General features: G+C 57.4%; 12 protein-coding genes across 12 annotated transcripts; 6 read left to right on the top strand and 6 right to left on the bottom strand.

Annotated features, from left to right (window-relative positions):
- Positions 1-1,418: 1,418 nt before the first annotated feature.
- BP01DRAFT_380439 (uncharacterized protein) lies at positions 1,419-2,387 on the bottom strand (the record flags this gene model as incomplete). Its single annotated transcript, XM_025577223.1, has 1 exon — positions 1,419-2,387. One exon carries the CDS (start codon positions 2,385-2,387, stop codon positions 1,419-1,421), a length of 969 nt encoding a protein of 322 aa, XP_025433862.1.
- A 727-nt stretch (positions 2,388-3,114) lies between these two features.
- On the top strand, positions 3,115-4,760 carry BP01DRAFT_354404 (oxidase ustYa family protein). The gene is made up of 5 exons (XM_025574413.1): positions 3,115-3,699; positions 3,787-3,918; positions 3,974-4,104; positions 4,164-4,263; positions 4,314-4,760. The coding sequence occupies exons 1-5, from the start codon at positions 3,471-3,473 to the stop codon at positions 4,553-4,555; spliced, it is 834 nt and encodes a 277-aa protein (XP_025433861.1). The 5' UTR covers positions 3,115-3,470; the 3' UTR covers positions 4,556-4,760.
- A 259-nt stretch (positions 4,761-5,019) lies between these two features.
- BP01DRAFT_335514 (uncharacterized protein) lies at positions 5,020-5,628 on the top strand (the record flags this gene model as incomplete). Its single annotated transcript, XM_025573202.1, has 2 exons — positions 5,020-5,379; positions 5,446-5,628. 2 exons carry the CDS (start codon positions 5,020-5,022, stop codon positions 5,626-5,628), a joined length of 543 nt encoding a protein of 180 aa, XP_025433860.1.
- A 1,057-nt stretch (positions 5,629-6,685) lies between these two features.
- BP01DRAFT_409302 (MFS general substrate transporter) lies at positions 6,686-8,420 on the bottom strand (the record flags this gene model as incomplete). Its single annotated transcript, XM_025578849.1, has 6 exons — positions 6,686-6,830; positions 6,883-7,510; positions 7,598-7,922; positions 7,999-8,038; positions 8,092-8,353; positions 8,396-8,420. The coding sequence occupies 6 exons, from the start codon at positions 8,418-8,420 to the stop codon at positions 6,686-6,688; spliced, it is 1,425 nt and encodes a 474-aa protein (XP_025433859.1).
- A 392-nt stretch (positions 8,421-8,812) lies between these two features.
- BP01DRAFT_409300 (ketopantoate reductase family protein) lies at positions 8,813-10,005 on the bottom strand. Its single transcript, XM_025578848.1, has 2 exons — positions 9,802-10,005; positions 8,813-9,740 (listed from the first exon to the last, which is right to left on the bottom strand). The coding sequence occupies exons 1-2, from the start codon at positions 9,992-9,994 to the stop codon at positions 8,896-8,898; spliced, it is 1,038 nt and encodes a 345-aa protein (XP_025433858.1). The 5' UTR covers positions 9,995-10,005; the 3' UTR covers positions 8,813-8,895.
- Positions 10,006-10,236: 231 nt separating this feature from the next.
- Positions 10,237-12,407, top strand: BP01DRAFT_409297 (Zn(II)2Cys6 transcription factor; the record flags this gene model as incomplete). Its single annotated transcript, XM_025578847.1, has 2 exons — positions 10,237-11,391; positions 11,442-12,407. The coding sequence occupies 2 exons, from the start codon at positions 10,237-10,239 to the stop codon at positions 12,405-12,407; spliced, it is 2,121 nt and encodes a 706-aa protein (XP_025433857.1).
- A 164-nt stretch (positions 12,408-12,571) lies between these two features.
- Positions 12,572-14,185, bottom strand: BP01DRAFT_409293 (alpha-hydroxy acid oxidase). The gene is made up of 7 exons (XM_025578846.1): positions 14,043-14,185; positions 13,944-13,977; positions 13,527-13,870; positions 13,273-13,434; positions 12,875-13,203; positions 12,735-12,811; positions 12,572-12,675 (listed from the first exon to the last, which is right to left on the bottom strand). Exons 1-7 carry the CDS (start codon positions 14,134-14,136, stop codon positions 12,603-12,605), a joined length of 1,113 nt encoding a protein of 370 aa, XP_025433856.1. The 5' UTR covers positions 14,137-14,185; the 3' UTR covers positions 12,572-12,602.
- A 294-nt stretch (positions 14,186-14,479) lies between these two features.
- BP01DRAFT_335511 (putative flavin-containing amine oxidase) lies at positions 14,480-16,341 on the top strand (the record flags this gene model as incomplete). Its single annotated transcript, XM_025573201.1, has 2 exons — positions 14,480-15,211; positions 15,271-16,341. The coding sequence occupies 2 exons, from the start codon at positions 14,480-14,482 to the stop codon at positions 16,339-16,341; spliced, it is 1,803 nt and encodes a 600-aa protein (XP_025433855.1).
- Positions 16,342-16,648: 307 nt separating this feature from the next.
- Positions 16,649-17,947, top strand: BP01DRAFT_291040 (uncharacterized protein; the record flags this gene model as incomplete). The annotated part of the gene is made up of 1 exon (XM_025571632.1): positions 16,649-17,947. One exon carries the CDS (start codon positions 16,649-16,651, stop codon positions 17,945-17,947), a length of 1,299 nt encoding a protein of 432 aa, XP_025433854.1.
- A 55-nt stretch (positions 17,948-18,002) lies between these two features.
- BP01DRAFT_380429 (uncharacterized protein) lies at positions 18,003-18,761 on the bottom strand (the record flags this gene model as incomplete). Its single annotated transcript, XM_025577222.1, has 1 exon — positions 18,003-18,761. The coding sequence occupies one exon, from the start codon at positions 18,759-18,761 to the stop codon at positions 18,003-18,005; it is 759 nt and encodes a 252-aa protein (XP_025433853.1).
- Positions 18,762-20,856: 2,095 nt separating this feature from the next.
- On the top strand, positions 20,857-21,472 carry BP01DRAFT_199539 (uncharacterized protein). Its single transcript, XM_025571016.1, has one exon. The coding sequence runs from the start codon at positions 20,959-20,961 to the stop codon at positions 21,439-21,441; it is 483 nt and encodes a 160-aa protein (XP_025433852.1). The 5' UTR covers positions 20,857-20,958; the 3' UTR covers positions 21,442-21,472.
- On the bottom strand, positions 21,472-22,169 carry BP01DRAFT_199550 (uncharacterized protein). Its single transcript, XM_025571017.1, has one exon. It carries the CDS (start codon positions 22,043-22,045, stop codon positions 21,503-21,505), a length of 543 nt encoding a protein of 180 aa, XP_025433851.1. The 5' UTR covers positions 22,046-22,169; the 3' UTR covers positions 21,472-21,502.
- Between the last annotated feature and the right edge of the window lie 2,684 nt (positions 22,170-24,853).

Below are 24,853 nucleotides of genomic sequence, written 5' to 3'. Positions count from 1 at the left end.
AAAAAAAAAAAAAAAAAAAAAAAAAAAAAAAAAAAAAAACCTAGCTCCGGTCAGGCAGGCTGGCTGGAAGGATGATTGATGACTCGACTTCTTTATCCTCAACTTACCCCAAAAATGTGTTCGCCCCGGCTTTGCGGTGGAGACGTACCATGTGCATCAACCAACCATTCGGTGTAGATCCAATGCTACTGGCGACGATCGAGTCATCTTCCCCTCTCGAGCTGTGCAGCTCTGCAGCGGTGCATCTGGCGCCTCGGCTATCCCTGCGGCGGACTCCGATGCCGCTCTCGCGGCCACTATAGTTTTCTTCTGATTGGATGGGGAGTGATACGAGCTGGTATCGGTCGGCGAAATCGGGCCCATCATGTAGTATCTCTTTCAAACCCATTGCCATAACTTGTTGTTGTCTTTGATTTTGGATAGTTAGTGTCATTCACTAAGGTTGCAGCAGTCGATGGTGGGTGCATGGACTCTACCATGGTCAGCTGACGCTTGTTGCCCCGGTGCGGTATCGGACCGTGCACTATGAGGGTTTATGCAGTGACATCTCCAAGTATCACCTAGCGAATCTGCCTATCCGAGTCCACGAAAATGATCGGCGATATGAGCAGACCGGCAACCGTCGAGGCTCTGGAGTATGCCCCTCGCAACGAACAACCATGGATTTAAACATTCAATGACTCTTCAAGTGGGAACAGTGGCGACCGCGGTGAGTCCTTTGAGCCTATATTATGGGGAAGCGGGGAACGGATCTGCCCTGAAGACCCAATCGCCGGCCAGATCCCGTCCGTCCCAAGATAGAACTTGATTTTTAATCGCACACCCTGTCGCAGCCATCGCTAGGTCGCAATTGTACAACCTCCCTTCCGTTCATTAGGTAAATGTGTACTAGTCAATATGTTCGTAGCACACGTATGTAACACTGCACCACGTCTAACGACACCCCTATGATCGACCTGGATCATAGACTGCCAACGTAAGCTGATCGGACGGCCCTTCTAACTGGTGAATTCGCATTGCGTATGTTATGCAAGGCCGGAAGAAGCTTCAGGGTTGATGCCGGACCCCAGGTCACGTGACATCATCGATGGTCATCACTACGGAGTAGATACTCTCCACCCAGTAGAAGTACACCGCGTGTCTCATAACAAACAGTATTTCATGGCGGACGATCTAAGCTAAGTACAAGAACGAACATTTGCAGTCCACTGGGCCAAGACATCCCAGCATCCCCTCGATCCAGAAGTGTCCGCTGCCTGAATACTATAAATGTGTACACCCTTGGCGATCCTCATTGCATCATTTCCCAATCCATGTCACTCACCCCTGGGTCTGACCCCGACGGCACGAGAATGATATCTATCCCAAGATTCTCTCTGTGACCCTCTTACCATTTCGAGCTATCCCCTCGTCTTTTACTAGTAGTTCTGGTAAGTTCCATAGTTGCCGTAGTTGCCGTAGTTTCCGTAGTTCCCGTACCCGGCCGGGGCGGTGGCGGTGGAGGAGGCGCTCGAGGTGGTGCTCTCCTCCTCCTCCGCATGGGCAGCGGGTTCCTCGTCGCGCTTGTACGAGCCATAGTTGGCGTAGGTGCCATAGTTGCCGTATTCCCCGTAGCTGACCGGAGCGGTCGTGGTGCTGGTGCTAGGGGCCGAGCTGGTCGACGAGCTGGTGGGCTGCTCATCCTCTCTCTTGTAGTTCTGGTAGTTACCATAGCTGCCGTAGTTGCCATACTCCCCGTAGCTGACTGGGGTGCCCGTGGCGGAGGGGACCTCAGTGGCGGTGGTGGAGGCGGCCTCCTCCTCCTCCTCCTCGGCGGGCTTGTCGTCGCGCTTGTAGTTCTGATAGCTGCCGTAGCTGCCGTAATCCCCATAGTTACCGTAGCTGCCATAGTTGGCGGCGGGGGCAGTAGTGGTCGAGGCAGCAGCTGTAGTGGTCTCCGAGCTGGAGGCCTCGGCTCCCCGCTTGTAATTCTCATAGTTGCCGTAGGTGCCATAGTTGCCATAGTCGCCGTAGCTGGCCGGGGTAGCCGTGGTCGTGGTGGGGGCCTCCTCTACCGGCTTGTCCTCACGCTTGTAGTTCTGGTAGCTGCCATAGCTGCCATAATCCCCATAGTTGCCGTAGTTGCCGTAGCCTGCGGGGGCAGTGGTGGTGGAGGCGGCCGAGGAGGTCGAAGAGGATGCCTCCTCCTCAGCACGTTTGTAGTTCTGGTAATTACCATATGTACCGTAATTGCCGTAATCGCCGTAGTTGCCATAGCCTGCGGGGGCAGTTGTAGTGGCAGCAGCAGTGGTAGTGGTGGAGGTGGCAACCTCGCCCACAGGTGCGGCACTGACGGCCAGCAGGTTGCTGCTCAGCACGAGCAGGAGGCTCTTGGAGAGAGTGTGCATGATGTGTGAAACGTATGATGACTTTTGAGGAGAGGAGAGGAGAGCACAAGAAATTCAGGACAACTGCAGATGGGTGGTTGGGATACTGCACGACAAGGTCGGACTGCAGGCTGTATTTATAACTTCTGTCTCGGCGAGATTTCTTTCATGTTCTGACGATCCATAATTAGCGACAGAGACAGAGGCAGGTGCAAGTACAACATTAGCAACAACAGCAGCAGCAGCAGCAGCAGCAGCAGCAGCAATGCTCGGCTATAGTCAGTGAGTACCTCTAGTATACAGACCGCAACAGGATGATTGGCCACGTCTCGGATTGTACCATCGCCGGGACGTGCGAAGAGAGGCCAAGAGTTAATGGTGCCAATCATAAGCTGCAGAACGAATGGGATCCATCGGGAATTCAGGTTACAGTTTTTGCCTCACGTCTTGTTCCCGTGGAGCACCATATCGAATTGACTCAGATGATGCTGCAAGGTGAGATGAGCCTCTCTGCCGGTGGAGGGGCAAAGCCTCGGAGGGGGGACGGAAATGGACCGAGGCGGGGGAGATTGAATGATGAAAGGCGTAGAAGCCGGATGAGAGTAAGGCATCTTTGCGTCATGTCTCAGATGAGCGTCGGCTTCAAGAATGCGGAGCTGTAAGGCGGGCAACAAGTTCCCATAAGTTCCCATAAGTTCCCACAAGTTCCCACAAGAATATGAGACAGACATGCGGCTAAGCGGCGGGTGTCTCACTCACCACCAAATGAGCGCCCTTCCCGTCGATGCACTGGCCATGTCTTACTGGCTTGAAGTCACAGTCACATCTGACTGAGATATTATTAGACACTTTTTTCATGCAGGCGGAGAGTCACGGAGATTCTGACGAAGAACAAGAAGAAAGATATCCACCTCAGGCCACCCCTTCGGCCTGTTGTCCAAGCCCCCCATGAATAAACATCTCGTCTGATCACTCTTTTTCAGATCTCCCCTCCATCTTTCTGAAGATTTCCCTTTCTATTCTTTCATGTGTGACATTGTTCTTTAGTTTTGTCTTCAATCCATCATGAATTTTCCTAGAGATACCCCTTCTTTTGAGGACAAAATGCACTCCTCCGAACGGTCCACTTCTACAGACCGGGAGAGGCTCCTGGTAGATGAGGAAGCCACCCACTGGTCGCAGAACAACAGTTCCTCAAAGGCGTTTCTCGGAGGACGGTGGCGGGTCTTGTTTATCGTTGCAATTGCAATTCTGTCGTGTTTGATCGGGGTCTTCCTCGGCCACAACCAACGGGACTTGGACAAGTCGTGCACGCGACGGACCACCCAATACTGTAGGTCTTTCCCGCCTCTCTTTGAAGATATACAGTGCCGGATGGCAGTTGGGGTTGAATCACAATAGCAAGCTGACGCGCTCACAGCACCTGTCATCGGACAAGTGGGACTCAAGTACCACCAACAACCCTTCAACGGCTCGCTCTTGAAGCAGAACATCTTCCGTCAAGATGCGAGCCCTGAAGTAGACGCTGCCTGGGAGTCCCTCGGTGCCAATTGTGAGTGCTGAGACAGTTCTCTCTGTGTTGACCCGATCACTCACCTGTAATCCAGTCCGAGCTGTCAGGGTCCCCGTCGAGGATGCCCAGAAATCCGGCTTGGCCGCGCATCAGGTCAAGATCCGGGAGAAGTACGGTGGCGGTTATCCGGCGAATGTGGAGGGATTTCACCATCTGCACTGCTTGGTATGTCGATGCGGTTGAGTTGCTGTCTGGAATAAGGGTTCAGCTAACCCGGCCGTCAGAACCTCCTCCGCCAATCTCTGTACTACAACTACGACTACTACCACAACCTGGGCACGGGTGCCTTCACCAACGACGATTACATTGTCCGCCACCACGTCTGTAAGTATTCGCTTTGTCCATGCCGGATAACCGCTCGCTGACCGCCGCAGCGCACTGCCTTGACGTTCTTCGCCAGCAGCTCATGTGCAGCCTCGACGTCGGGGTCCTCGGCCAAGTCTGGGTGCACCCGGAGCACCCGGAGCCTTTTGTGGATTTCAACACGCAACACAAGTGCCGCAACTTCGACGAGATCCGGGAATGGGCGGCGAAGAATCAGCTGCCGGAGACGGTGCCATCGGATTTCCTGGAGCCGCCCAAGTTGACCGATCGGGTGTATGCGGAGATTCCGTGAGGCCATGTTGTAGATTGTGTATATAATATAAATGTAGCATGATAAACAGCGACATTGTTATTTCAATAGTTGTGGTTTGCAAGAAGGGAGAGAGTATGACGAGGGTCATTCGAGCCCTCAGTTAGGGCTTATTGGTGAAGAGTAGTACAGATCAGACATCAGGTCCATCATCTCATCTGGAACGACCTCCCTTCCGAACCTTTAATATCTATCCATCAATTGCAGTGGAAATACGGTAAGACTTCCCCGTGCCGATACCACACCCCGGATAATCCCTTCCCCGACCCTCCCGCGGATCTCATCAATTTTCCTTTCGCACACACACATTACCCAACATTCCACCCTACCCTACTTACCCTTACAGTAAGACGCGCCACTTCACCCATAACCCCCCCTCCATCTAACCCTAATCTCAACACCACATTCCACACCCCCTCCAAATACATCCGCATACATCCCCCAAGATGAACCTCTCTCAACTCTCCGCCCAACTAACCCCCCACCCCCAACCCTTCCCCAACTGCTGTCTAGCCCTTTCCAGCACCCTGACCACCTACCTCGCCACAAACCTCCTGCCCGCCCACCCGCACTTCACCGTCTCCATCGGCAGCGGGTCCGGGTTACTCGAGGCCCTGATCTCATACCGCCACCCGGACATCACCGTCGAAGGCGTCGAGGTCCGCGCCGATGTGAACCGGTATATTGACGAGCTGGATATGAATCTCGTGCCGGGGACGTGGGGGCTTTGTGAGAGGGCGGCGGCGGCCAGGGCGTGGATGTTTGTGTATCCGCGGGAGCCCGGGTTGGTGAGGCGGTATTTGGAGGTTCTGGGGGGTGGTTCGCGTTTTTCTGCTGGGGCTGGGGCTGGGGCTGGGGCTGGTGGGAATGAGAGTGGAAATGGGCTGGTGCAGATGGTGGTTTGGTTGGGGCCTCAGGCAGATTGGATGGATTATGCCCCGTGTTTTGATGAACACGGGGGTTGGGAGTTGGAGGTGAAGACGGGGGAGGAGGTTGGGGTGGCGGCGTATGAGATGTTGGTTGTGATGAGGAGGCGGGAGGTAGTGTTTGAGTGAGTGAGTGAGTGAGGAGGGATGGAGTGAGTGGTTTCGCGGTTTGGAGGTTGTGTTATGGGGAGTTGAACATGCGGCGCTGGAAGGGGATGGTGATGTCGACTGTATGCGCATTGTGGTCGTGCACGCTGCACGCTGTGTTTCAGGATATTTGATATTTATTGGCAGTGCTTTGCAGCGCTCTTTCCGCTGGGCTGCTGGGTGTGTATATCACATGGGTATTGCATGACCGGTGATGATCTCCTCCCTGAGCAACAACTACGGGCATCTATGCCTGGTTAACTGGTTCAGGGCTGGTTTGTTGAAACGCTGGTCGGAGTCAATGGCAGCGATCACAGCTCGGCTTCACTGGACAGGATCCTCGGCAAGGCAAGCTACATTGGACGCCTCATGCGACAACTACCCGCGGACTTAGCCCAGAGATCGAATTATGAATCCGGTCGCTTGCCAGTCACAAGTCGCAAATCGCTTTAAGGCTAGGCACGCTTCACCAACTATCTGACTCACCACAAGACTGCAAGATCCTGTCGGTCTCGTCGACATCAAAAAGATATGAACCCAAGACACGGCTGATCCTCGATGATTGAGAATCATTCATAAAGCCCAAGATATGAGCGGTAGGGCTAAGGGGAAACCCCTGACTCACTGCCGTGCATGTCCGATCTACTCTTTAGACCTTGTACCACGCATGCCAATCTCTTGATAACTGGCACACATTCAGTTGTGTGGCATGTTATTGACAGGCTGTGATTAAAGCGAACTCGGAAGCGCGGAGCACTGCCATGACTATTCACAAGACGCTACTCGCGGCAACTGAAGATCAAAAGGTGAGTCTTCGGTCTGAAAACAGATGTACAATGCGGGTCAAGGCTGACCTCCTATAGGATCAATGGTATCTGGTGGATTTAATGCGACAGCGCCATCGTAGCGGAACATGGCTGATGGCTACATACCAGAGCATCCTGCTTCAGGTGATATTCGCTTAACTCACAGCTAACAGGAGACGACCTTCAACTTGAACCTTCGATGTGAACTCTACGAGTCCGTCTAAGAGGACGAGCTAGACCCCCGACCCAGCTGGACGTCTCTGCTCGCGCCGCCAACAGCGCTGCAAAACAACCAGCATCAACAGCATACACACATCCAACGCAATGGTCCAGTTGTACCCGATCAGATATCGCGGCGCATCCACCGTCTTCCACACCCTGTTTCCCCGAAATTAGCTTCACCCGACTGGTCCTCACGAGATCTACTTACAGCAACGGCGTCCACGCCCCAAAGGTATTCCCCACCGTGTTCATCGCACTGATCACCAGCGCGCGCTCCTCGGAACTCCTCGCGCAGATCTCATTCGCCCACGCATAGATGATCGCCGCAATCCCGTCCGCTGTGCCGGACAAGAAGAAGGCGAAGAACTTCAGTCCGACCGGCACCCGCCAGATCGCCAGCACAGTACAGGCAAAGATGTTGAGCCCGGCCGTCGTGGCGATGAGCGCGACTTTGACGTCGTAGATATCCGAGAGCACGCCACAGACAATGGAGGAGAGGATGGTCACCGCGGGCGAGACCGTGGTGATGGTATTGATGTTGGCGACGGAGTAGCCCTCGGCTTTCAGCCAGAGGGAGAGGCCGCTGTTCGACGAGACCCCGTCGGCCTGCGAGAAGAAAAAGGCAAAACCGACGAGAACCCAGAGCCGCCAGCCCTTCAGGATGGACCGGATCTTGGCGAGCGTGAAGGGTTCGCGCGGTTGGCGGTTCTCGGCGGCCATGCGGGCTCGGGCCAGCTGGATCTCATCCGGCGTGAGGAAGCGCGAGGTGCAGGTCTCGGGCGTGCTGGGGAGGAGGCAGAGCCCGAGGAAGGCGATGGGGATGGTGCAAGCGAAGCCTGGGCTCGACCGTTAGCCTTGACTTGCCGAAACCCCTTGCTGTGTGAACGAAACGAGATTGCGAGATCGCACAGAAAGGTGCTTACAGATGATGTATAGCCACCGCCACCCCTCAATGCCATACCGCCCGTTGAGTTGCGCGTACGCTCCAGCCTGGATGTAGCCGGCGCTCATACTGCCCACCTGGCTGGCGATGAAGAAGAGGGCCCCCCGTCGCGCCAGCTCGGCGCCCTTGTACCAGCTGCCCAGGTACCACTGCACGGCGGGGAAGAAGAAGCCGCCCAGTGCCCCGACGAAGAACCGGAGGGCGTAGAGCTGGGTGACATTGGCTGCTTTGTACTGGGCCAGCGTGAGCACCCCCCAGAGCAGATCGGCGGCGGGTAGGAAGTAATTCACGGGCACCCGCGTCATCTATTATCCTCCCCTGGTGTCAACCTCACTCTAACGAGTGACATTCGTGCGGCGCGCAAGCCACGGGGAAACGTACAACTAAGGTCAGGGGAATCTGCATGGTGATGAAACCAACCCTAGACCTCTCAGCACCATGGCCCGTGACCTGCTACTCGGTAGCTGCACCTACATATACACCGTATTCAGGTAGTTCAGCTGGTTGCCGTACATCTTCAGGTCCTCCTTCATGCCACTCACATAGGCGGTGCTCGTGGCGGACGAATCGAGCACTTTCGCCCAATAGGCCAGGAAGACGAATACGATGATGAGACCGTCCAGTTTGAGGATCAGTCGGCGCTCGGCCGGGGAATCGGTGGGCGCGAACCACTGGTACCATTTTTGCCGCGGGGCGAGTTCGTGTGCGGGCTGGTCAAACTGCGAGTCTTTAGAATCTGGGGATGCTTCGTGGAGTCTGGTCTCCACAGCCTGTGGACGCTTTTGTTCGGGCGAGGGAGCCATGTTGGGGTCAGGTCCCAGTGATGGGTTCCTGTGAATAAGGGTCGTGTATAAAACAGTGCCATGGTGCGGAATCGTCTAGTTATCTGTGCTATGCTCGAGCACGCCACTCTTAGCGTGGATGACGAGGATCTCGAGTACTCCCTTTAAACGCTGATGGGGTTTGTCTGCCTCGTGGGCTGGAAGGCTTGGCGACGCTATTCCAGCCGCCTTGAGGTCTGTTTATTCGGCCTGTTGCCGAGCTCACCTGCTCGGCTATTTCCAGGAATTCTGGCTTCAGGACGGTGTTTGATACATACCATGCCAAAGAGGTTGCATCCTATTGGTCTGGAAGACTACTCCTCAGATGAAGGACAACAGCTTGTCATGATGCCTTTGCCATTCTCGGGCTCAGATCAAGTTAGGGCAGTATCACAGATGTACCAGTAGTTGAATAATGCCAACCGAAAGGGAATTAATTCAAAAAGACAATAGACTACTACTTCTTCACAGTATGATCCTCCGCCGCCGGCACCGTCACCAACCCCCTCCGCTCCTTTGTCCGCCACTGCATCGCCTTCAAGATCCCATACAAGACCGTCAACGTCGGCATCGACACCCCATTCGCTCTCCCCTCGCGCACCGCCTCCCCCACCAGGTTCTCAAACTCCGTGAACCGCCCACTGCGGACATCCACCTGCATACTGGGCGGGTTGTACATCGTCACCGGGTCCAGCGTAATCATCTTCTCCAGCGTCTCATCCGGCAGCTCGACCCCCGCGCACGCGCTGGCGGCGGCCTGGATCTCGCGCATCGCCGGCCGCACCAGCTCTGCCACCGCCCCCTCGGCCAGCTGGATGCGGCCCGTGTCCAGGTCGGTGATGGCGCAGATCGGATTCAGACACGCGTTGTACAGCAGCTTCCGCCAGCGGCTGAAGGCGACGTCCGGCTGGAACTGCGGCTGGCAGTTGCCGCCCGCCCCGTAGATGCGCACGAATTCTTGGGCGGCGGCGTCCTCCACCTCCGCAGCGAGGGCGGGGTTGCGGAAGGCGCCGATGTAGAGCTCGTCGTCGTCTTCGTGGATGATGCGTCCCGGGGCGACCTGGTGGGAGCCGCAGAAGCTGACCCCCGAGAGGAGGATGTTGGTCGGGAAGGCGGCGCGGAGGGGTTTGTGGATGTTGAGCCCGTTCTGGAGGAGGAGGATGCGCGTGTGGCCGGGGGTCACGGCGGGGTGGATCAGCTCGGCGACGCTGGGGGGGATGTCGGCGTAGTTCTTGGTGGTGACGACGATGTAGTCGTAGGGTGGGAGGGATTCGGTGGTGATGTTGGGGATGGTGTTGCGGACTGGGTGATATTAGTGCCGGGCAGGGGTAAGTTGTGAGGATTAGAGGGCAGGAGGACGTACGGATGGACGGTTTGAAGCCTTCTACTTCGCCGTGATCAATGGATTTGATGGAGAAGCCGTGTGCTTTGACATGCTCGTAGTTGGAGCGTAGGACGGCGGTGACGGTGGCTTGTCCACCGCGTTGGAGGTTCAGGGCGGCGATGGTGCCGATGCCGCCGCAGCCGATCAGTAAAACGTTTACTTTGTTCTGCATGATGATTTGTGTAGTCTATCGCTAGTGATGTGTTGTCCTCTTCGAATATATAGGTTCAGTTGCAGGGGATATCAGAGGGGCTTATCAGATTAGGGCTACCCCGCATCTCCATCAAAAAAGGCAAGTTATCCCGCGGTGACTTGCCTGTGTTATCAGCCACTGATCCCCCCCCCTTCTTCTCGAGTTTACCTCCCCCCTTTGAATAAATATATGCCATTATTAATGGTCAATCGGCCATATCAATGGTTGTCGACCAGACCCCCGCTGCTCCCTCACCCCGCAGCGTCAAGCCCGCTGGTTCCGCCCGGTCACGGTCGCTCGATGGGTGCGAGACCTGCCGACGCCGACACGCCAAATGCGACGAGACTCGACCGTCCTGTCGCATGTGCGAGCGAGCGGGTCTCGTCTGCGAGCAGTATGGCATACGGCTTGTGTTTGACTCCGGGGAGAGTCACGGCTCGCGATGTCGACGGCCACTGTTCACCGAAGACTGCCGCCAGCAGATGAGCGAGCAGCTGGTGGCCAGTCTCAATCCGGACAATGTCAACACCGTGCTGTCGCGATTAGACGGGGATTGTGAGTCCAGAGAACAGGCCAGTGATCATCGGAGCTTTAGCGCCTGCTTGGGGCCCTTTGGCGCGTTCCGGATCATCCACCCAGAGCCCGAGCCCGGTCTCGTATCGACCGACAATCTCGCAGTGAACTCAGCGCCACCAATACTTGACGAGAACCCCGAAAGTGGACTGGATCTGGCGCTGGAGGATGCCTTTGCCAGTGATCCTCTGCTTGACTGTCTTTTCGGCAATCTCGACGTCGAGGGCTTGGGTGATTTCTCGACGCAGAACTTCTTCTATGCCGCCATGCCAGTGGCCGAAGGCGAGGGATTCTCCTCCCCCTCGCCGTCTCTCGCCAGCAGCTTGCTGCTAGGGCCGTCGACCTCCTCCTCCTTACAACTATCATCCCCTTTTCTGTCCGCGCCCAGCCTGCAGTCCGCGCCAGCCGTCACGAATCGCGCACCACCGGACGCCCCCTTCCTGTTGTCGGTGTACAAGCACGAGGTGGTACCCTTATTCTCGCCCATCCAGTCACGCAAAAACCCCTGGGAGACGCTGTTCGTGTCGAGCGCGATGGAGACCCTCGCGCGACTGACCATGGGGGAGACGGTGGCGGCGACGCAGATGGCCATCTTCAGCGCCATTCTCGCCACGGGGGCCTTCGCCCAGCGCGGAGCCTCCGCCACGCGCAGCTCCGCCAACCACTGGGGCGGCCAGGCCGAAGCCCTCGCAACCGAGGCGCAGAGCCACCTCCAGCGGGCGCTGAAGGACGCCTCGTCGAGGGTCAAAAAAGTGAAATACAAGGACATCCTCATCGCCCTGCTATGCATCCACACCGTCTCCGTACGCACCGGCTCGTCTACTCTATCAACCAACTAACTAACATGTCTCAGGCCTGCCAAGGCAGCGCAGAACGGGTCCGCCGCTGCCTCCTCGACTGCGAGAACTGGGTCCGCTGGCGCGGCCTCCCCAAGCCCCGCAAGTCCCGCAAAGTCCGTCTCCTGCACCACTGCTACGTCTACCTGCGCATCTTCCACGAAAGCACCTCGGTGCTGCCCGCGGGGCCCCCGGACCGGGAGTGCGACCCCGCCTCCCCCGCGGCCGTCGGGGGGTCCCTGGCCGCCAGCCGAGCGTTCCGCCTCCGCCAGTGGGAGGGGCGACTCGATCAGCGCATGGAGGAGCTCAAGGAGCCGCACCAGGGCGAGAACGACCTGCATCTGGAGATTCCCGGCCGGTGGGAGTCGACGATGTACCCGCAGGTCTTTGGGCTGCCGGAGCCGCCCTTGTTTCTGCTCTCGCAGGTGACTCGGTTGGCGAACGAGCGGGATCTCGCGGCTGCCGGGAGCGGCAGTCCCTTGGATTTCCAGCAGTTTCACCTGCGAGCGAGGAGTCTGGAGCGGTGTATTGCGGCGTGGCGTCCGCCGCCTCCGCTGGGGGTGTCTGGGGACGACGCGGGCGCGGATGAGGACGAGCGGGAGAATGCCCGCCGCAGCGTCCAGCTCAGCACGCTCCTGCATCCGGCCCTGCTGCTCTTCTTCTATCGGCGCGTCTATGATATCGACCCGACCATCCTCCAGGCGCAGGCGCGGCAGGTCCGCGACGCGCTGGCCGACGCCGCCGAGGTGACCGCTCCGGTCGTGTGGGCGGCGTTTCTCGCGGCGTGCGAGGCCCTGGATCCCGCGCTGCAGAGCTGGTTTGCGCGCTGGTTCGAGGCGGCGGCGCAGCGGTGCGGTGTTGGGGGGGTGGCGCATGCCCTCACAGTGGTCCGGTTGGTGTGGGAGCGCCAGCGCCAGAGGACCGGCAATGCCAGCTGGCCGCAGGTGTTGCGCGAGGAGGGGATTAGTTTATACTACATCTAGATGGCCGGTTGGAATTATTCTTCTGCCTGGGTGCCACAGCAGTTTGTTTCATTCATGCATCTCTCGAGAGTGTTCTAGTTACTGCACAAACTCCCTCCCGGACAACCATGTTTCGACCATTTGTGTTGGTGGATATGCATCCGGGTGGTGCATCTCTCTCGCCCCAAAATCATCCTGCTGATCTTCCCTAGCCTGCTACAACTTGGCCAACACCCCCCTCTCCAAGACCGCCAAATGCTCCGGCGTGATATCGGCAATCGTCTGACATCTATACACCCCATTAGCCCACCCACCCTCGCCCTCTCAATCACCCACAGAAACACTCACCCCGCAAGCATCATCGTGCGACAAAACTCATCGTAGATAATGCGAATCGCCAAATCCACCCCCTGCTGCCCATTGTACTGTGCCAGATGCCATTAGCCAGCCACACCCAACCTACCCCAAAGACAACACACAAAACATACCGCCAACCCCCAAATGGGAATCCTCCCCACAAAACAGCAACACGCCCCGAGCGCCAACGCCTTAAACACATCCGACCCGCGACGAATCCCTCCATCCACCGCGAGCGGGATGCGGCCGCGCGCGACGGGGGCACACACGCGCAGCGCATCCAGTGTGGCCGGCACCCCGTCCAGCTGCCGGCCGCCGTGATTGGAGATGAGGATCCCGTCGACCCCGTGCTGGATGGCCAGCTCGATGTCAGCCGGCGCGTAGACGCCCTTGAGCCACAGCTCAAGTTTGGTGTGTTGGCGCAGCCAGGCGATGGTGTCGGTCCAGTCGATGCTTGCGTCTGTTTGTGCGATCAGCCATGCGCTTTGCAGAAGGGCTTGTGGCATTAATCATCCAAGTCGGCGATTACCGTAACCCCGTTCATACGTATCCTCCAACCCCATCTCCGCCGCCCCGGCCAGCACGGGGAATTTCAGGTGCGGCGGGAAGTTGAAGTTGTTGCGCGATTCGTTCAGTCGGTTGCCCAGGATGGGGAGGTCGACGCTCACGAAGAGAGCTTTGTAGCCTGCTTCTATACCCCATAGGATGTGCGATTAGCAACTGTTCATCGGACTGAAACTGGTTGACTCTACGTTCACCCCACCCCCGGGAAGAGAAACACACCCTCCGCAGCCCGAATCACCCGCTCCGTAATGCTGCGATCCTGGAAAAACGAGACCTGCATGATATACGGATTCCCTTTCCCTGCACTGGCCCCAATCACCGCCTCGATGCTGGAGGTCGACCACGAGGACAGCGCCATGGGGATATTGTGCGCCGCGGCGGCGCGCGAGGTGCCGACCTCCCCGTCGATGTGGGCCAGTTTGTGTGCTGCGGCCGGCGAGAAGCCGAACGGGAAGGCGATTTTCTGGCCGAAGAGCGTGGTGCTGGTGTCCAGGTGGGAGACGTCGCGGAGGATGCGCGGGATGAGCTTGTAGCGGGTGTAGGCGGCTTCGTTGTCGCGGAGGCTGGATTTGTGGTGGGTTATTGTCGGTGTGGAGGGCGGGGATAGGGAGGGGGGGGGTGGAGGGGGGAATTTACGTGATGAGGTCGCCGGCGCCTTCGTTGAAGTAGTCTGTTTCGAAAACTTGTTAGGTGAAGTCTCCTGGATTTGGAGGTGGTGGTGGTGTATGGACGCACCTCGCACCACCGGGGGTAGGCGTTTCTGTGCCTCCATCGCCAGGTCGGCGATGGTGAGGACTTTGGGGTCGTAGGTCTTGCCGCGGTTGGCCATGGTGTCTGTCGCGTGTGTATGAGAGAACTTGGGGAAATCGTGGTGAAGCATACGGAAGACATCAGGGCTATATACCTCTCCAGCTGTGTCAATCCAAGCAAGAGTCTCCGTTCAGTGCATACATACATACATACATACTCCTCGCGCACGATTAGCGATTCCGGCAAGTCATCCCGGCTTGTCCCCACATGGCAAGTCGTCCCGGATAAGAGACAGTACAGATAGCCCTAATTGGACTTGCCCAGGCAGCTTTGCATCCTCACAGCATATAAACCAACCCCCCGCTTTGCACAGCAACTCGCCATTGGAGATCCTCACCACCACTCAATCCCCCTCCTTTATCATGTCTCTCAAGTCCCTCGTGACGGACCCTGCTGCTGCCTACCATGCAGCAGGGGTCATCTCCACCGGCCCTCTGCTGCACATCTCCGGACAGCCCGGGACACTGGCGGGCCAGGCCCCCTCCGATGGTCTCTCGCAGATCCATCTGGCGCTGCTCAACCTGCACCGGGTCATCGCGGCGGCCGGGGCCTCTCCACGGGACATTGTCAGCCTGACCCTCTACGTTGTCAATTACGATGCGGCCAACCGTCTGCACCCGAAGCCTCTACAGACCTTTCTGGCCGGCCATCTGCCCGCTGTCACGGTCGTGCCGGTGCCTGTGCTGGCTGTGCCCGACTGGAGGTATGAGATTGCCGCCACCGTTGCAGTCCCCTCCCCAGCAGTCCCCGCGTCGCTGCCCGCGCCCACCGATGGCGAGGTCGACGTCCTGGTCATCGGCGCCGGGCTCTCTGGACTAGCCGCCGCCGAATCCGTCATCCAGTCCGGCCTCTCGTGCCTCATTCTGGAAGGCCGTGACCGGGTGGGCGGGAAGACCTGGACTCAGCCCCTCCCCAGCGGCACCGGAGTCGTCGATCTCGGAGCGGCCTGGATCAACGATACCAACCAGACGGAAATGATTTCCCTCGCCCGCCGCGCCGGGGTCGAGCTCATCGAGCAGAACACCACCGGAAATTGTCTCCTCGAGCAAGCCGACGGCCCAACCGTCCTCTTCCCCTACGGCCAGACCCCATGCGTAAGCGCCCGCCCGCAAAATCCCCATGCCGCAACTGCCACCAATCTAACCCGATCCAGATCACTCCGCAAGCCCAGAGCGAGCTGGACAGCGTCCGCGAGATGTGCGAGGCCGACTGCCAGGCGCTTTCCTGCAGCGACCCGGCCGACCCGGCCCTCGACTCGCGCTCCTTCGACGCCTACCTGCAATCGCGCAACGTCAGCCCCGCCGCCCGGGCCACCGCCGCGGTCTGGACCCGCGCCATGCTCGGCCACGAGCCCACCGACGTCTCCGCCCTCTACTTCCTCAACTACTGCCGCTCCGGCGGGGGACTGATCCAGATGCGCTCCGACCGCCGCCACGGCGCGCAGTACCTCCGCGTCCGCGAGGGGACGCAGCGCTTCTCCCAAGCCATCGCAGCGGACCTCCCCGCGGACACGATCCAGTTCAACGAGCGCGTCGCCGCCATCCGCCAGCGCCCGGGGACTGGGACTGGCGCCGTCGTCGTGTCGCGGTCCGGACGAGCCATCCACGCCCAGACAGTCATCTGCGCGATCCCGACCCCCGTCATCAAGTCCATCCGCTTCGACCCGGCGCTGCCGCCCAAGAAACAGCTGCTGGTCGACTCCTTCCGGTACGGATACTACACCAAGGTGATGCTGGTCTTTCGGTCGGCCTGGTGGGTGGCGCGCGGGTACTGCGGGCTGGTGCAGTCGTTCCGGGGCCCGGCCTCCATCTACCGCGACACGAGCAGCCCCCGGGACGGGAAGTACGTGCTCACCGCATTCTTGGCCGGGGAGAGCGGGCGCCAGTGGGCGCAAGAGAAAGAGGTGCGGCTGCGCGAGCAGACGCTGCTGACCCAGCTCGGCCAGATCTACAATGAGCCGGATCTGCCAGCCCGCGAGTTTGTGGAGGCGCTGGGCCACGAGTGGTGCGAGGAGGAATTGGCGGGCGGGGGGTGTCCGTGTCCCGCGCTGCCGCCGGGGGTGTTGACGCTGGCGGGTGAGGCGTTACGCCAGCCAGTGGGGAATGTGCATTTTGTGGGGACGGAGACGGCGGCGGAGTGGAAGGGGTATATGGAGGGGGCGGTGCGGAGTGGACGACGGGGAGCGAGGGAGGTGGTGCAGGGGTTGAATCGGAGTCGACTGTAGGTACTGTAGATGAATCAAGTCCTCGCGTGCAATAGAGGAGATGATGATGAACTCCAGCTGGACATTAGAGCCTACAGTGTCTCCCTGAGGGGAGATGTAAAAGCTGTAAACCAGACAAACTAGACAAACTAGACAAACCAGATAAACCAGACAAACGTCAAGTGATTACATCAGCACAATTCACGCCCCTCCCGTTCATTCGGCGAATCTCCTCTGCGCCCCTTAATTAACTCTAGTCTAGCATGGATCCTGGATACTCGCAGTACTTAACATCTCTATCTCTCTCTCTCAATCCCTCGGGCTCATCATGACCCTTCGACTCCGCCGGCTTCTCCCCGCCGTTCTCCTCGTGGGAATCATCTACACCCTCCACCACACCTTCACATCCCCCCAATCCCTGCCCCCCCTCCACCCGGTCCCCGCCGATTGCGCCCTCCCCTCCATCTACAATGACGTCCTGGTCATCCTCAAGACGGGGATCACCGAAGCCCGCGACAAAGTCCCGCCACACCTGACCACCACCCTCCGCTGCATCCCCAACTACGTCCTCTACTCCGACTACGCCGAGCCCCTGTCCGCGCGCGTCTCCACGCAAGACATCCTGGGGCCCTACATCTCCGCCACCACCCAAGCCACGAACCCGGACTTCGCCCTCTACCAGCGCGTGCGCCTCGCCGGCCACGCCGGCCTGACCGCGGCCGACCTGGTCGCCGACGTCAACACCCCGATCGGCAAACCCAACAACCCGGGCTGGAAGCTGGACAAGTGGAAGTTCCTGCCTATGGTGGACGCCGCGCTCGCCGCCCGCCCCACCGCCCAGTGGTTCGTCTTCATGGAGGCGGACACCTACCTCCTGTGGCACAATCTCGCCGCCTGGCTGGCGCGCTTCTCCCCCGCCGAGCCCCTGTATCTGGGCAACCAGATGCAGATCGTCGACGCCCTGTTCGCCCACGGCGGCTCCGGCTTCGTGCTCTCGCGCCCGGCCATGGAGCGGGCCCGGGCCCTGCGCGCGCGGAGCCCCGACGGCTGGGAGACGGCAGTCGATGCGCACTGGGCGGGAGATTGTCTGCTCGGGATCCTGTTGGAGAGCGGCGGGGTCCCGCTGACGTGGAGCTGGCCCATGCTGCAGATCGCGCCCCCGCGGGAGGTGGATTACTTTTCCGCGCGCGCGGACACCCCGGCCCGCGTCTGGTGTTATCCCGCCGTCTCGTTCCATCATCTGGAGGGGGAGGCGGATCTGGTGGAGCTGGCGGAGATGGAGGCTGGCTGGGAGCGGGATGGGCATCGGGGCCAGGTTCTGCTGTATCGGGACGTGTTTTGGCGGATGGTGTGGGGGCAGATCCAGTCGGTCCGACCCGGCTGGGATAATCTGGCGGGGGAGGAGGTCGGGCGCACAACGACGGGGGATGAGTGCAGGGAGATGTGTGCCCACGAGGCGCTGTGTCTGGGCTATCGCTTTGCGGTCGCGGATGGGCGGTGCTGGATCGGGCGGGGGATGCAGTTGGGACGGCCAGCGGACGGATTCGTGTCTGGCTGGATGACGCAGCGCATTCAGGCCGTCGCGGAGAGTCTGGGCCAGTGCCAGGAGATAAGTTGGATTGGTTGAGGGGAGCAGCCTCTGCATTTTTTTTGTGTGTGTGTGTTTTTTTTCTGTGTTTTTTCTATAGAGCTACACTGGTCATGGTCTTGGTCTGGTCCGGCTGGTCCGGCTGGTCCTGCGAACCCTGCCCCCCCTCCTCCAGGTAATATCCCTGGCTTGACCCCCGGATCATGAACTCCCGCGCCAGCCCCTTGACCTGCAAGTCGACCAGCTGCGAATCGTGGTACTGGAACTGCCCCAGCTGGAGCTGGCGGCCCGCCGCGAAATCGAACGAGCGCAGCACATCCACCCGGAACTGCACCGTCGGACGGTCGTCGTCCGCAGTCAAGCGCACGGCGCCGGTGACGCTGTAGCGGAAGCGGTCCAGAGCGAGAAACCAATCCCAGCCCTCCTCGCTGGTGGTGGCGTATTCGTGCCAGAAGCTGCTGAACTGGACGGTGGGGCGGGCGCCCGCGATCAGGTCCTGGGCGGCCAGGCGCGCCTTGAAGCTCACCAGCGTGTGCACCTCCTGGTAGAAGCGGGGGAGCGCCGCCAGCAGCTCGTCGGGCGCGATGTCGGCGTCCGTGCCGGTGTTACTCAGGTAGTGTTGCAGGTAGTGGGCGAAGTGCGGCAGTTGCTGCTGCTGCGCCGTGTGGGCGAGGGCGTAGAATTCGGTCTTTTGCGTGTGGTCGGCCGCGGTGGCTCGCTGGGATTTCCAGGGGAATTGTGCAGTGTGGTCGGAGGGAGGAGGATCGTGGGGAGGGGGTGGGAGACTGACCCCCCTGCAGGAGACCGCGATGGGGTGGAGGAGGAGTGGGACGAGAAGCTGCCATATCCGCATGATGGATGCTGTTTGTGGTGGGGATCAATCACTAAGTAGAGCAATTGTACCAGTTACTGCAATAGAGAGGCGGAATCAGCAAACAGCACCGCAGCACAAAAGAGGAGAAGAAATAACAACAGACCGAGAGTGTGGGTGACAGACAGACAGACTGCAGAAAAGACAAACGGAGGGAAATTGAGAAACACAAAAGACCCCTAGACCCTTCACGGATTAACCGCAAGGCTAACCGGCGACTCCATCAATCTCAAACACACACAGTGGAGTGCGGGAGGGAGAAATGCACCTATCATCACCCAGACCTGCTGGATCGGCATTAAGGGACCAAGGGATCATCCAACCATCGCTGCTGCAGGGCCGGCCCTGCATCTGTCACGGAGTTCTCCGTCAAACCAACTGTCGTGTATTCACGCAGACCGGTTTGATGAATGGGTGAAGGGAAGATGGCAGCCTGTACCTCAATTCTCCCATTCGGCCAGTCACACTGAAAGTGAGTCAAATGCAGCAGGGCAGTGAAGCGAGGATTGAAGAGAGGGAAAAGTTGACCGAATCTGGGCCCCACTGGGCTGAATCTGGACTCCTCGCTTGTCGTTTGATTCGGGGAACTCTCCGGTATCGCTGTTGCAGTCGACTTTGGCTTCACAAATTGCCATTGTTGGAGTTCGTGTTCTTCATTCACGTCCAATTCAATATTTTGGGTAATAGTTTCGTCATCATTCAGGGAGTCCTCATTCACCTGAACCCAATCATGTTGTGTCATAAGTTATAAATATCTCCCTTCTCCCTCGCCTGGTCCTCTCTTTCCGTCCAGCTCCCACTCGGCTCCTTTTCTCCACTTGAACTCCTGCTCTCCCGGGCTAGAGTTACCGACCGTCAAACTCATGGCACCAGGAATTCCTCTAACCACTATGTTTGACACATCGGCGGAAGCAGTGCAGACATAATTATTTCCTTGTTTCGTGGTTTCTTGCTCTATCATCAACCACGATTACCATCATGTCACAAACGCACTCGACCTGAAGTTACAACGACAAGAACAACACCTACCTTGATCACGGTCCTCAGTAACAATCAAATGATCACCCGAACCATGCAGCCACGCGATGGGGGTAGCCTCAGCGTGAGCTGTCGAGCAATGTACCCCCGAAGCTTGTCCACCTTGTCCAGATACCACTTGAATCGCTCCCTGGTCTGGAACAAGATCAGGTGTGAGTGACCGGGTTGACTCCTTCCCAGGTCCTGCATCATTGCCACAATCTCAAAGAACCAGCAATCAAAAGTCGTACCTCTCATCATCCAACTATCCCCAACATGAAAGAGGCTATAGAAAGCCCCCACCCCAGCATCACCATCCAGTTCACCCAATCCCAAATCTTCCCTTCGACCACCAACCCTGCCCTTCCACCACCATAAATCCCCAGCACACCTCACCAAGCACCACGGTCGGGACGATGACGTGAAATATGAGCCAGAAGTCAACACAGAATATGACATCCAAGCCAACTCATAATGCACCACAGAGAATGACACAGAACAGAACCCAGAAGACCATCCTACTAACTGGTCCACACTTCTCACGGTGGCACTTCGCACCTACCCTCAACTCCAGAGCCGGTTCTCGTGCGGGATCCTGGTCGAGCGTGGCCGGCTACACAGGGGTCCGCTCTCAGGCCAAGTCCGGCTCCCATTGCTTCTTCCTTGGGCTTCATGCAACTTCATCCGAGATCGTCAGATGCCAGGCATCCCGCTGGTTGTATAGCCGCCCGAAAGCGATGAGCTCAAAGTTCGAGCCTGCCGGTGACTTTGCTATGCTTGCAAGGGATTTGTCTTAGAATGACCCGTACCAATATCTTTCGCGTGGGACTTCTCGCCGGAGCCCGCTGAGAGAAAAGACACCATATGATTCAGAAAGGCCACATTTCGCCATCGTCAATCGGGCGTTCAAAGTGCCGATCACAATGCGCTGGTCGAGATGACCCCAACACAGTCTCATCCATTGCTGCTACCTCAACATCCGCGGTGGTGTAGTGTCGCTCTGCGGAGAGGCTGTGGGCGCCCGCAACCACGCCGCCATACACTATCCTGCCAGCCCCAAGCCACCTGAAACTGGGTGCCGCCGTGCTGCAGTTCACGGCGCAGCAGCCTGGTGTCTGCTTCTTCAGACTTTGTTCCCAGCAGGCCGCGCGGAAGCCACTTGATGCTCTGTTTCAGGCGCAGCGCTACGAGATTGCGGTGTGACAGAATCACCTTGGCATCATTATCTATCTTCTGCAACCAGGACCGGCCAATGGCGGTAGCTGGCTCGCCTTCAGCCAGCCGAGAGAGACAGCATCTCTGTGGAGTACACTATTACACCGTCCGCTGGAAGACCTGGCCGAACTCACAATGCTGTACACTACCCGGAAAGCCAACCGTATGCTCCAGCTGCCCCTCGCAGAGAACTGTGGGGATCGGCTTCTCTCCGCCTGAAACCCGGGGCAAGGTGACGGACATTCCGCATGATCAATCTCACTCCTCCAGAAGTCAGCCAGAAGAGCTAGATGCTCTAACCAAGACGGCTCTGATCGAGCTCTCGCTCTCGCTCAGTGGTGTAAAAACAGATCAACTGTACGCGAAAATTGAGAGCAAACAGCACAAATTCAACTGGTTGGGCTTCGAGAGACCATCGAGATGCGGATAGCTCGTTGATGCTTCTGAAGATCGAGTCACTGGCAACTCACCAATAAAGAGGAAGCTTTCTTCTATGAAGCCCAGACTCTCGCGCAAGACAAGCAAACTCTCATACGCCGAACAGGCTGATCGCAGGATCGAGCACGCCACACAGCCGGCAGGCGACCGCATGAGCTCTTGTTGATGAAAGTGAAACTCATATCGGCATCTTCGGTCCTCAGAACAATGTTGACCGGGCGTTTCTCCGATAGCCGGGAACAGGCAAAACGGAGAACCGACGCGCAAGGGCCCTTGCTGCTATTGACAGGCCCGATATTGATCTCCCACCACCGGGGCAACAAGTTGCGACATTGCACTTGACTTTGAGTTGTTCGCGGACCTAACCATCCTCGTGGACTAGACACGTGCAGCTGCTGGAACTCGCCGCCCGCGCGCGGCTGTTGCGGCTGCGGCTGCCTCCCGGCCTCAAGGCCTGTGTCGAGGATCGCTGCCAGTCGGGCCTTTCTCCGCATGAGAAGGCGCAATGAGTCAAGCGCAAAGAGGCCGAAAGAAAGGCCTTTAATGCAGGATCCCAGGTTGTGGCGTACTGTGCCGGGGATGTCGTGCACATGCATTCTGACAAGAAGATTGATATTGCGTCACACCTTCCTGCGACTGCATCCTTCGCTCGAATACTCAATTCCTCTACGATGGCCGTTACACTACATCGGATGCTGTTATGGACACTTCTGTTCACATTCTTGATGAGAGCGTTGTTGTTGTGGTGGATTCCAGGCTATCTGGGGAACACTATCTACACTGATGTTGTTCTAACGAACCCCACCCCGGGACTCCAAACCCACCCTTCTATCGGTGGCTGAGGTCAATGCTGGAAAGTATGACGTGATCCAGTACCAGTGACAGTTAGCGTGCTACTCATCACGCGCCCATTCACTTGGTGTCGAAATGAATGGAATCCTGTTGAGCAATCTCGCTGGCCCATATCTTGAGGTTCCGATAGCTGCTCGTTCTCGACCCTATCACCACTGAAGCGCAGAAGCATTAGGCGACCGACACTTCGAAGACGGTACTTACAGGTGATGCACCCTCTCAAACAGCTGTGCGGCACACCGTGGGTATACAAATTCGCGCTGTGGCTGATGAAGATCGTGAGATGGTAGCAGCGATGCCAGCTGCCGCAATATTAGCAGCAGCGACCGTAAAGTAGGTCAGTTCGGTATAGGATAGTAGCAGTCTCTATTATTTCTCAAGACTAACCCTTGCTATCCAGAAGGAATGGCAGGGCTCCTAGATTAAATACGGGAGAGACTTAAGGCATTGACGTCACGACTATTGCATCAAGAATACGTGGGTGAATCGTCCGCAAGTCGACATGGTCACGAAAGGGCCGCTGGTTCAGGAGTTGAGGGATACTTTTCCGGTGGAGGTGGTCAGGGGCCTATAGGGTTAGCTATGATTTGCTGGAGTTTGTAGCACGTTTTGATACCCTGGCGCCGCCGTGGGATGAATGCAGACCCCCGGAACACTTCGAGACTATTGGCGAAGGCCCCGCGATTACGCTGAGGGCTTCCGGGATTGTGGCGGTCACGAAAGTTGCCTCTGGCTTGAGTGACCATGCAGCATCTTGTTCTGTTCGGCTGGGAAAACAGACCCCGGGTCAACGAGCTGAGCTGCACGGTAACTTCAAGCTATTCAAAATGTAGCAGCACTGCTCGAATGCTCTTACTGCAAGCTTGGGATCCCGGGCGCTTGGAGTTTGACCCTGCGCCCCTATTAACAATATGTTGCCGACAAGTTGGATGCATGAACTGAGTGAAACAGTCAATGCGAAGATCGTGCTATATGATGGGAACTCAAGCACGACCTAGCCTAGGGCGATCACTTCATAGCGTCCACAAATCCCAGCTAGCATGCCGGTCCTTCAGCCGGCTCACTCATGATGCTCCCAGTACGGGTAGCCTTGCTCATCCTGCTTCTCTCTGCAGACCCTCCTGTTCACCCTCGACATACATTCTGTCCACAATGATCGGCAGCAGCAGCAATGGGGCCAACAACACCCAGAGAGCCAAACGGCTCCCCTCGGCCCAACGCCTTACGTGGTCTTGAGCACAGCAGGACTTTTTATCTCGCCTTACTCAATACAACAAGATCAACCATCTCATCAGGTTATGAGCCCGGACCGGCTTAGCGGAAAGCAGGACTGGCCGGTATGGCTTATGCACGTCAAAGACACCCTCTTCCACCATGGTGCGGAGGGGTTGATCAACATCACCGTCCCCCGCCCTACTCAGGGAACAAATTCATATCGAATATGGTTCAAGTGGTCTATGCTGATCAAGAGTTGGCTCACAGTATTAATCTCTGCTGATCTACAGCATATATTCCTGATCTACCACAAATAACTATTCTGATAAAATAGATCTTTATATTTTTGTCAAGGGAAGTCAAAAAGACTCTGCCGTGTGCTGTTACTACTTGCCTTCTTGGCTATACCAGTCTCGGGAAGCAATATCGCGTCTTGGATGTGGGAGAGGATGGCATTGTGACTGCTAGAGATAATTAATATAATAATGGTCTAGATTGAGATGACTACAGATTTCTGGATAATAACAGTCGGGGAGTGAATAAGTCTACCAGAGTCAGGTGATAAATTTTGAAGGATGCCGATTTGCAGTGAAAGAATCAGGAGCCAACCAAAACAAGAGTCAGGGTACATGTAATTTGCCATCGACATCTCACACATCCTTTAGATTCATTTCCATCTCAAATTTTCGTCATCCTCGGATTCGAACACCTCGGCCATCGCATCCCCACCAACCCTCTTCGAACGTAGCCATCACATCTCGATCGTCCATCACGGACTGCTGACCTTGCGGTTGCGTCACATTACAATAAACAAGTGTCAGTAATGACGTGAAGCTCTACTGTAACACATGAGGTAAGTTTTGATCTTTCGACAGTGTCATTAATTCTCTTTGCCAATTCCTATAATCTAAATCATCTTACCGTTTACAATTACTTTCCCACTTCAAACACCTCCCTGAACACTTGATCAGAAACACTTGATCAAAGACGGGCTTGTCACTATTTCGCTCGAGGAAGGACAGGATCACGATGTCCCGTCTTTATTGCCCACGGCTATAGCTGCTCGAGGGTTCTCATCGTCAGAAGACGGGCCTTCCATCCGGAACCGAAGCCTGGCCATCACCCGCGAAGGGACTTGCAAGGCGACCCAGCAGATGCTGGCACAGTGTAACCCATCAATCCCGGCTAGATCGAGTTCACTAAACTCAGCGACCTTTTCGGCGGTCCTTGTCGCAATGGAAGAGACTGGTGATAACAGCGGATTCGGATTCTCAAGCGGGAGACGGGTACCGGCCGTTTTCGGACGAGCAGCATATACTAGACGGGATATAGCCTGG

This window comes from Aspergillus saccharolyticus (assembly GCF_003184585.1).
Source record: "Aspergillus saccharolyticus JOP 1030-1 unplaced genomic scaffold BP01scaffold_6, whole genome shotgun sequence".
NCBI lineage: Eukaryota > Fungi > Ascomycota > Eurotiomycetes > Eurotiales > Aspergillaceae > Aspergillus > Aspergillus saccharolyticus.
Note: the sequence above shows the minus strand (reverse complement) of the source record. Positions and strands in the feature narration are given on the sequence as shown.

Coding starts and splice junctions, on each gene's coding strand:
- BP01DRAFT_354404 (XM_025574413.1), top strand. CDS start 3,471: ATGCACTCCTCCGAACGGTCCACTTCTACAGACCGGGAGAGGCTCCTG. Junction 3,919..3,973: donor GGAGTCCCTCGGTGCCAATT/GTGAGTGCTGAG, acceptor CCTGTAATCCAG/TCCGAGCTGTCAGGGTCCCC. Junction 4,264..4,313: donor CATTGTCCGCCACCACGTCT/GTAAGTATTCGC, acceptor TGACCGCCGCAG/CGCACTGCCTTGACGTTCTT.
- BP01DRAFT_409300 (XM_025578848.1), bottom strand. CDS start 9,994: ATGCAGAACAAAGTAAACGTTTTACTGATCGGCTGCGGCGGCATCGGC. Junction 9,741..9,801: donor AGGCTTCAAACCGTCCATCC/GTACGTCCTCCT, acceptor AATATCACCCAG/TCCGCAACACCATCCCCAAC.
- BP01DRAFT_409293 (XM_025578846.1), bottom strand. CDS start 14,136: ATGGCCAACCGCGGCAAGACCTACGACCCCAAAGTCCTCACCATCGCC. Junction 13,978..14,042: donor CCTACCCCCGGTGGTGCGAG/GTGCGTCCATAC, acceptor TTTTCGAAACAG/ACTACTTCAACGAAGGCGCC. Junction 12,812..12,874: donor TTCCCATTTGGGGGTTGGCG/GTATGTTTTGTG, acceptor CATCTGGCACAG/TACAATGGGCAGCAGGGGGT.
- BP01DRAFT_199539 (XM_025571016.1), top strand. CDS start 20,959: ATGCTCTGTTTCAGGCGCAGCGCTACGAGATTGCGGTGTGACAGAATC.
- BP01DRAFT_199550 (XM_025571017.1), bottom strand. CDS start 22,045: ATGCATGTGCACGACATCCCCGGCACAGTACGCCACAACCTGGGATCC.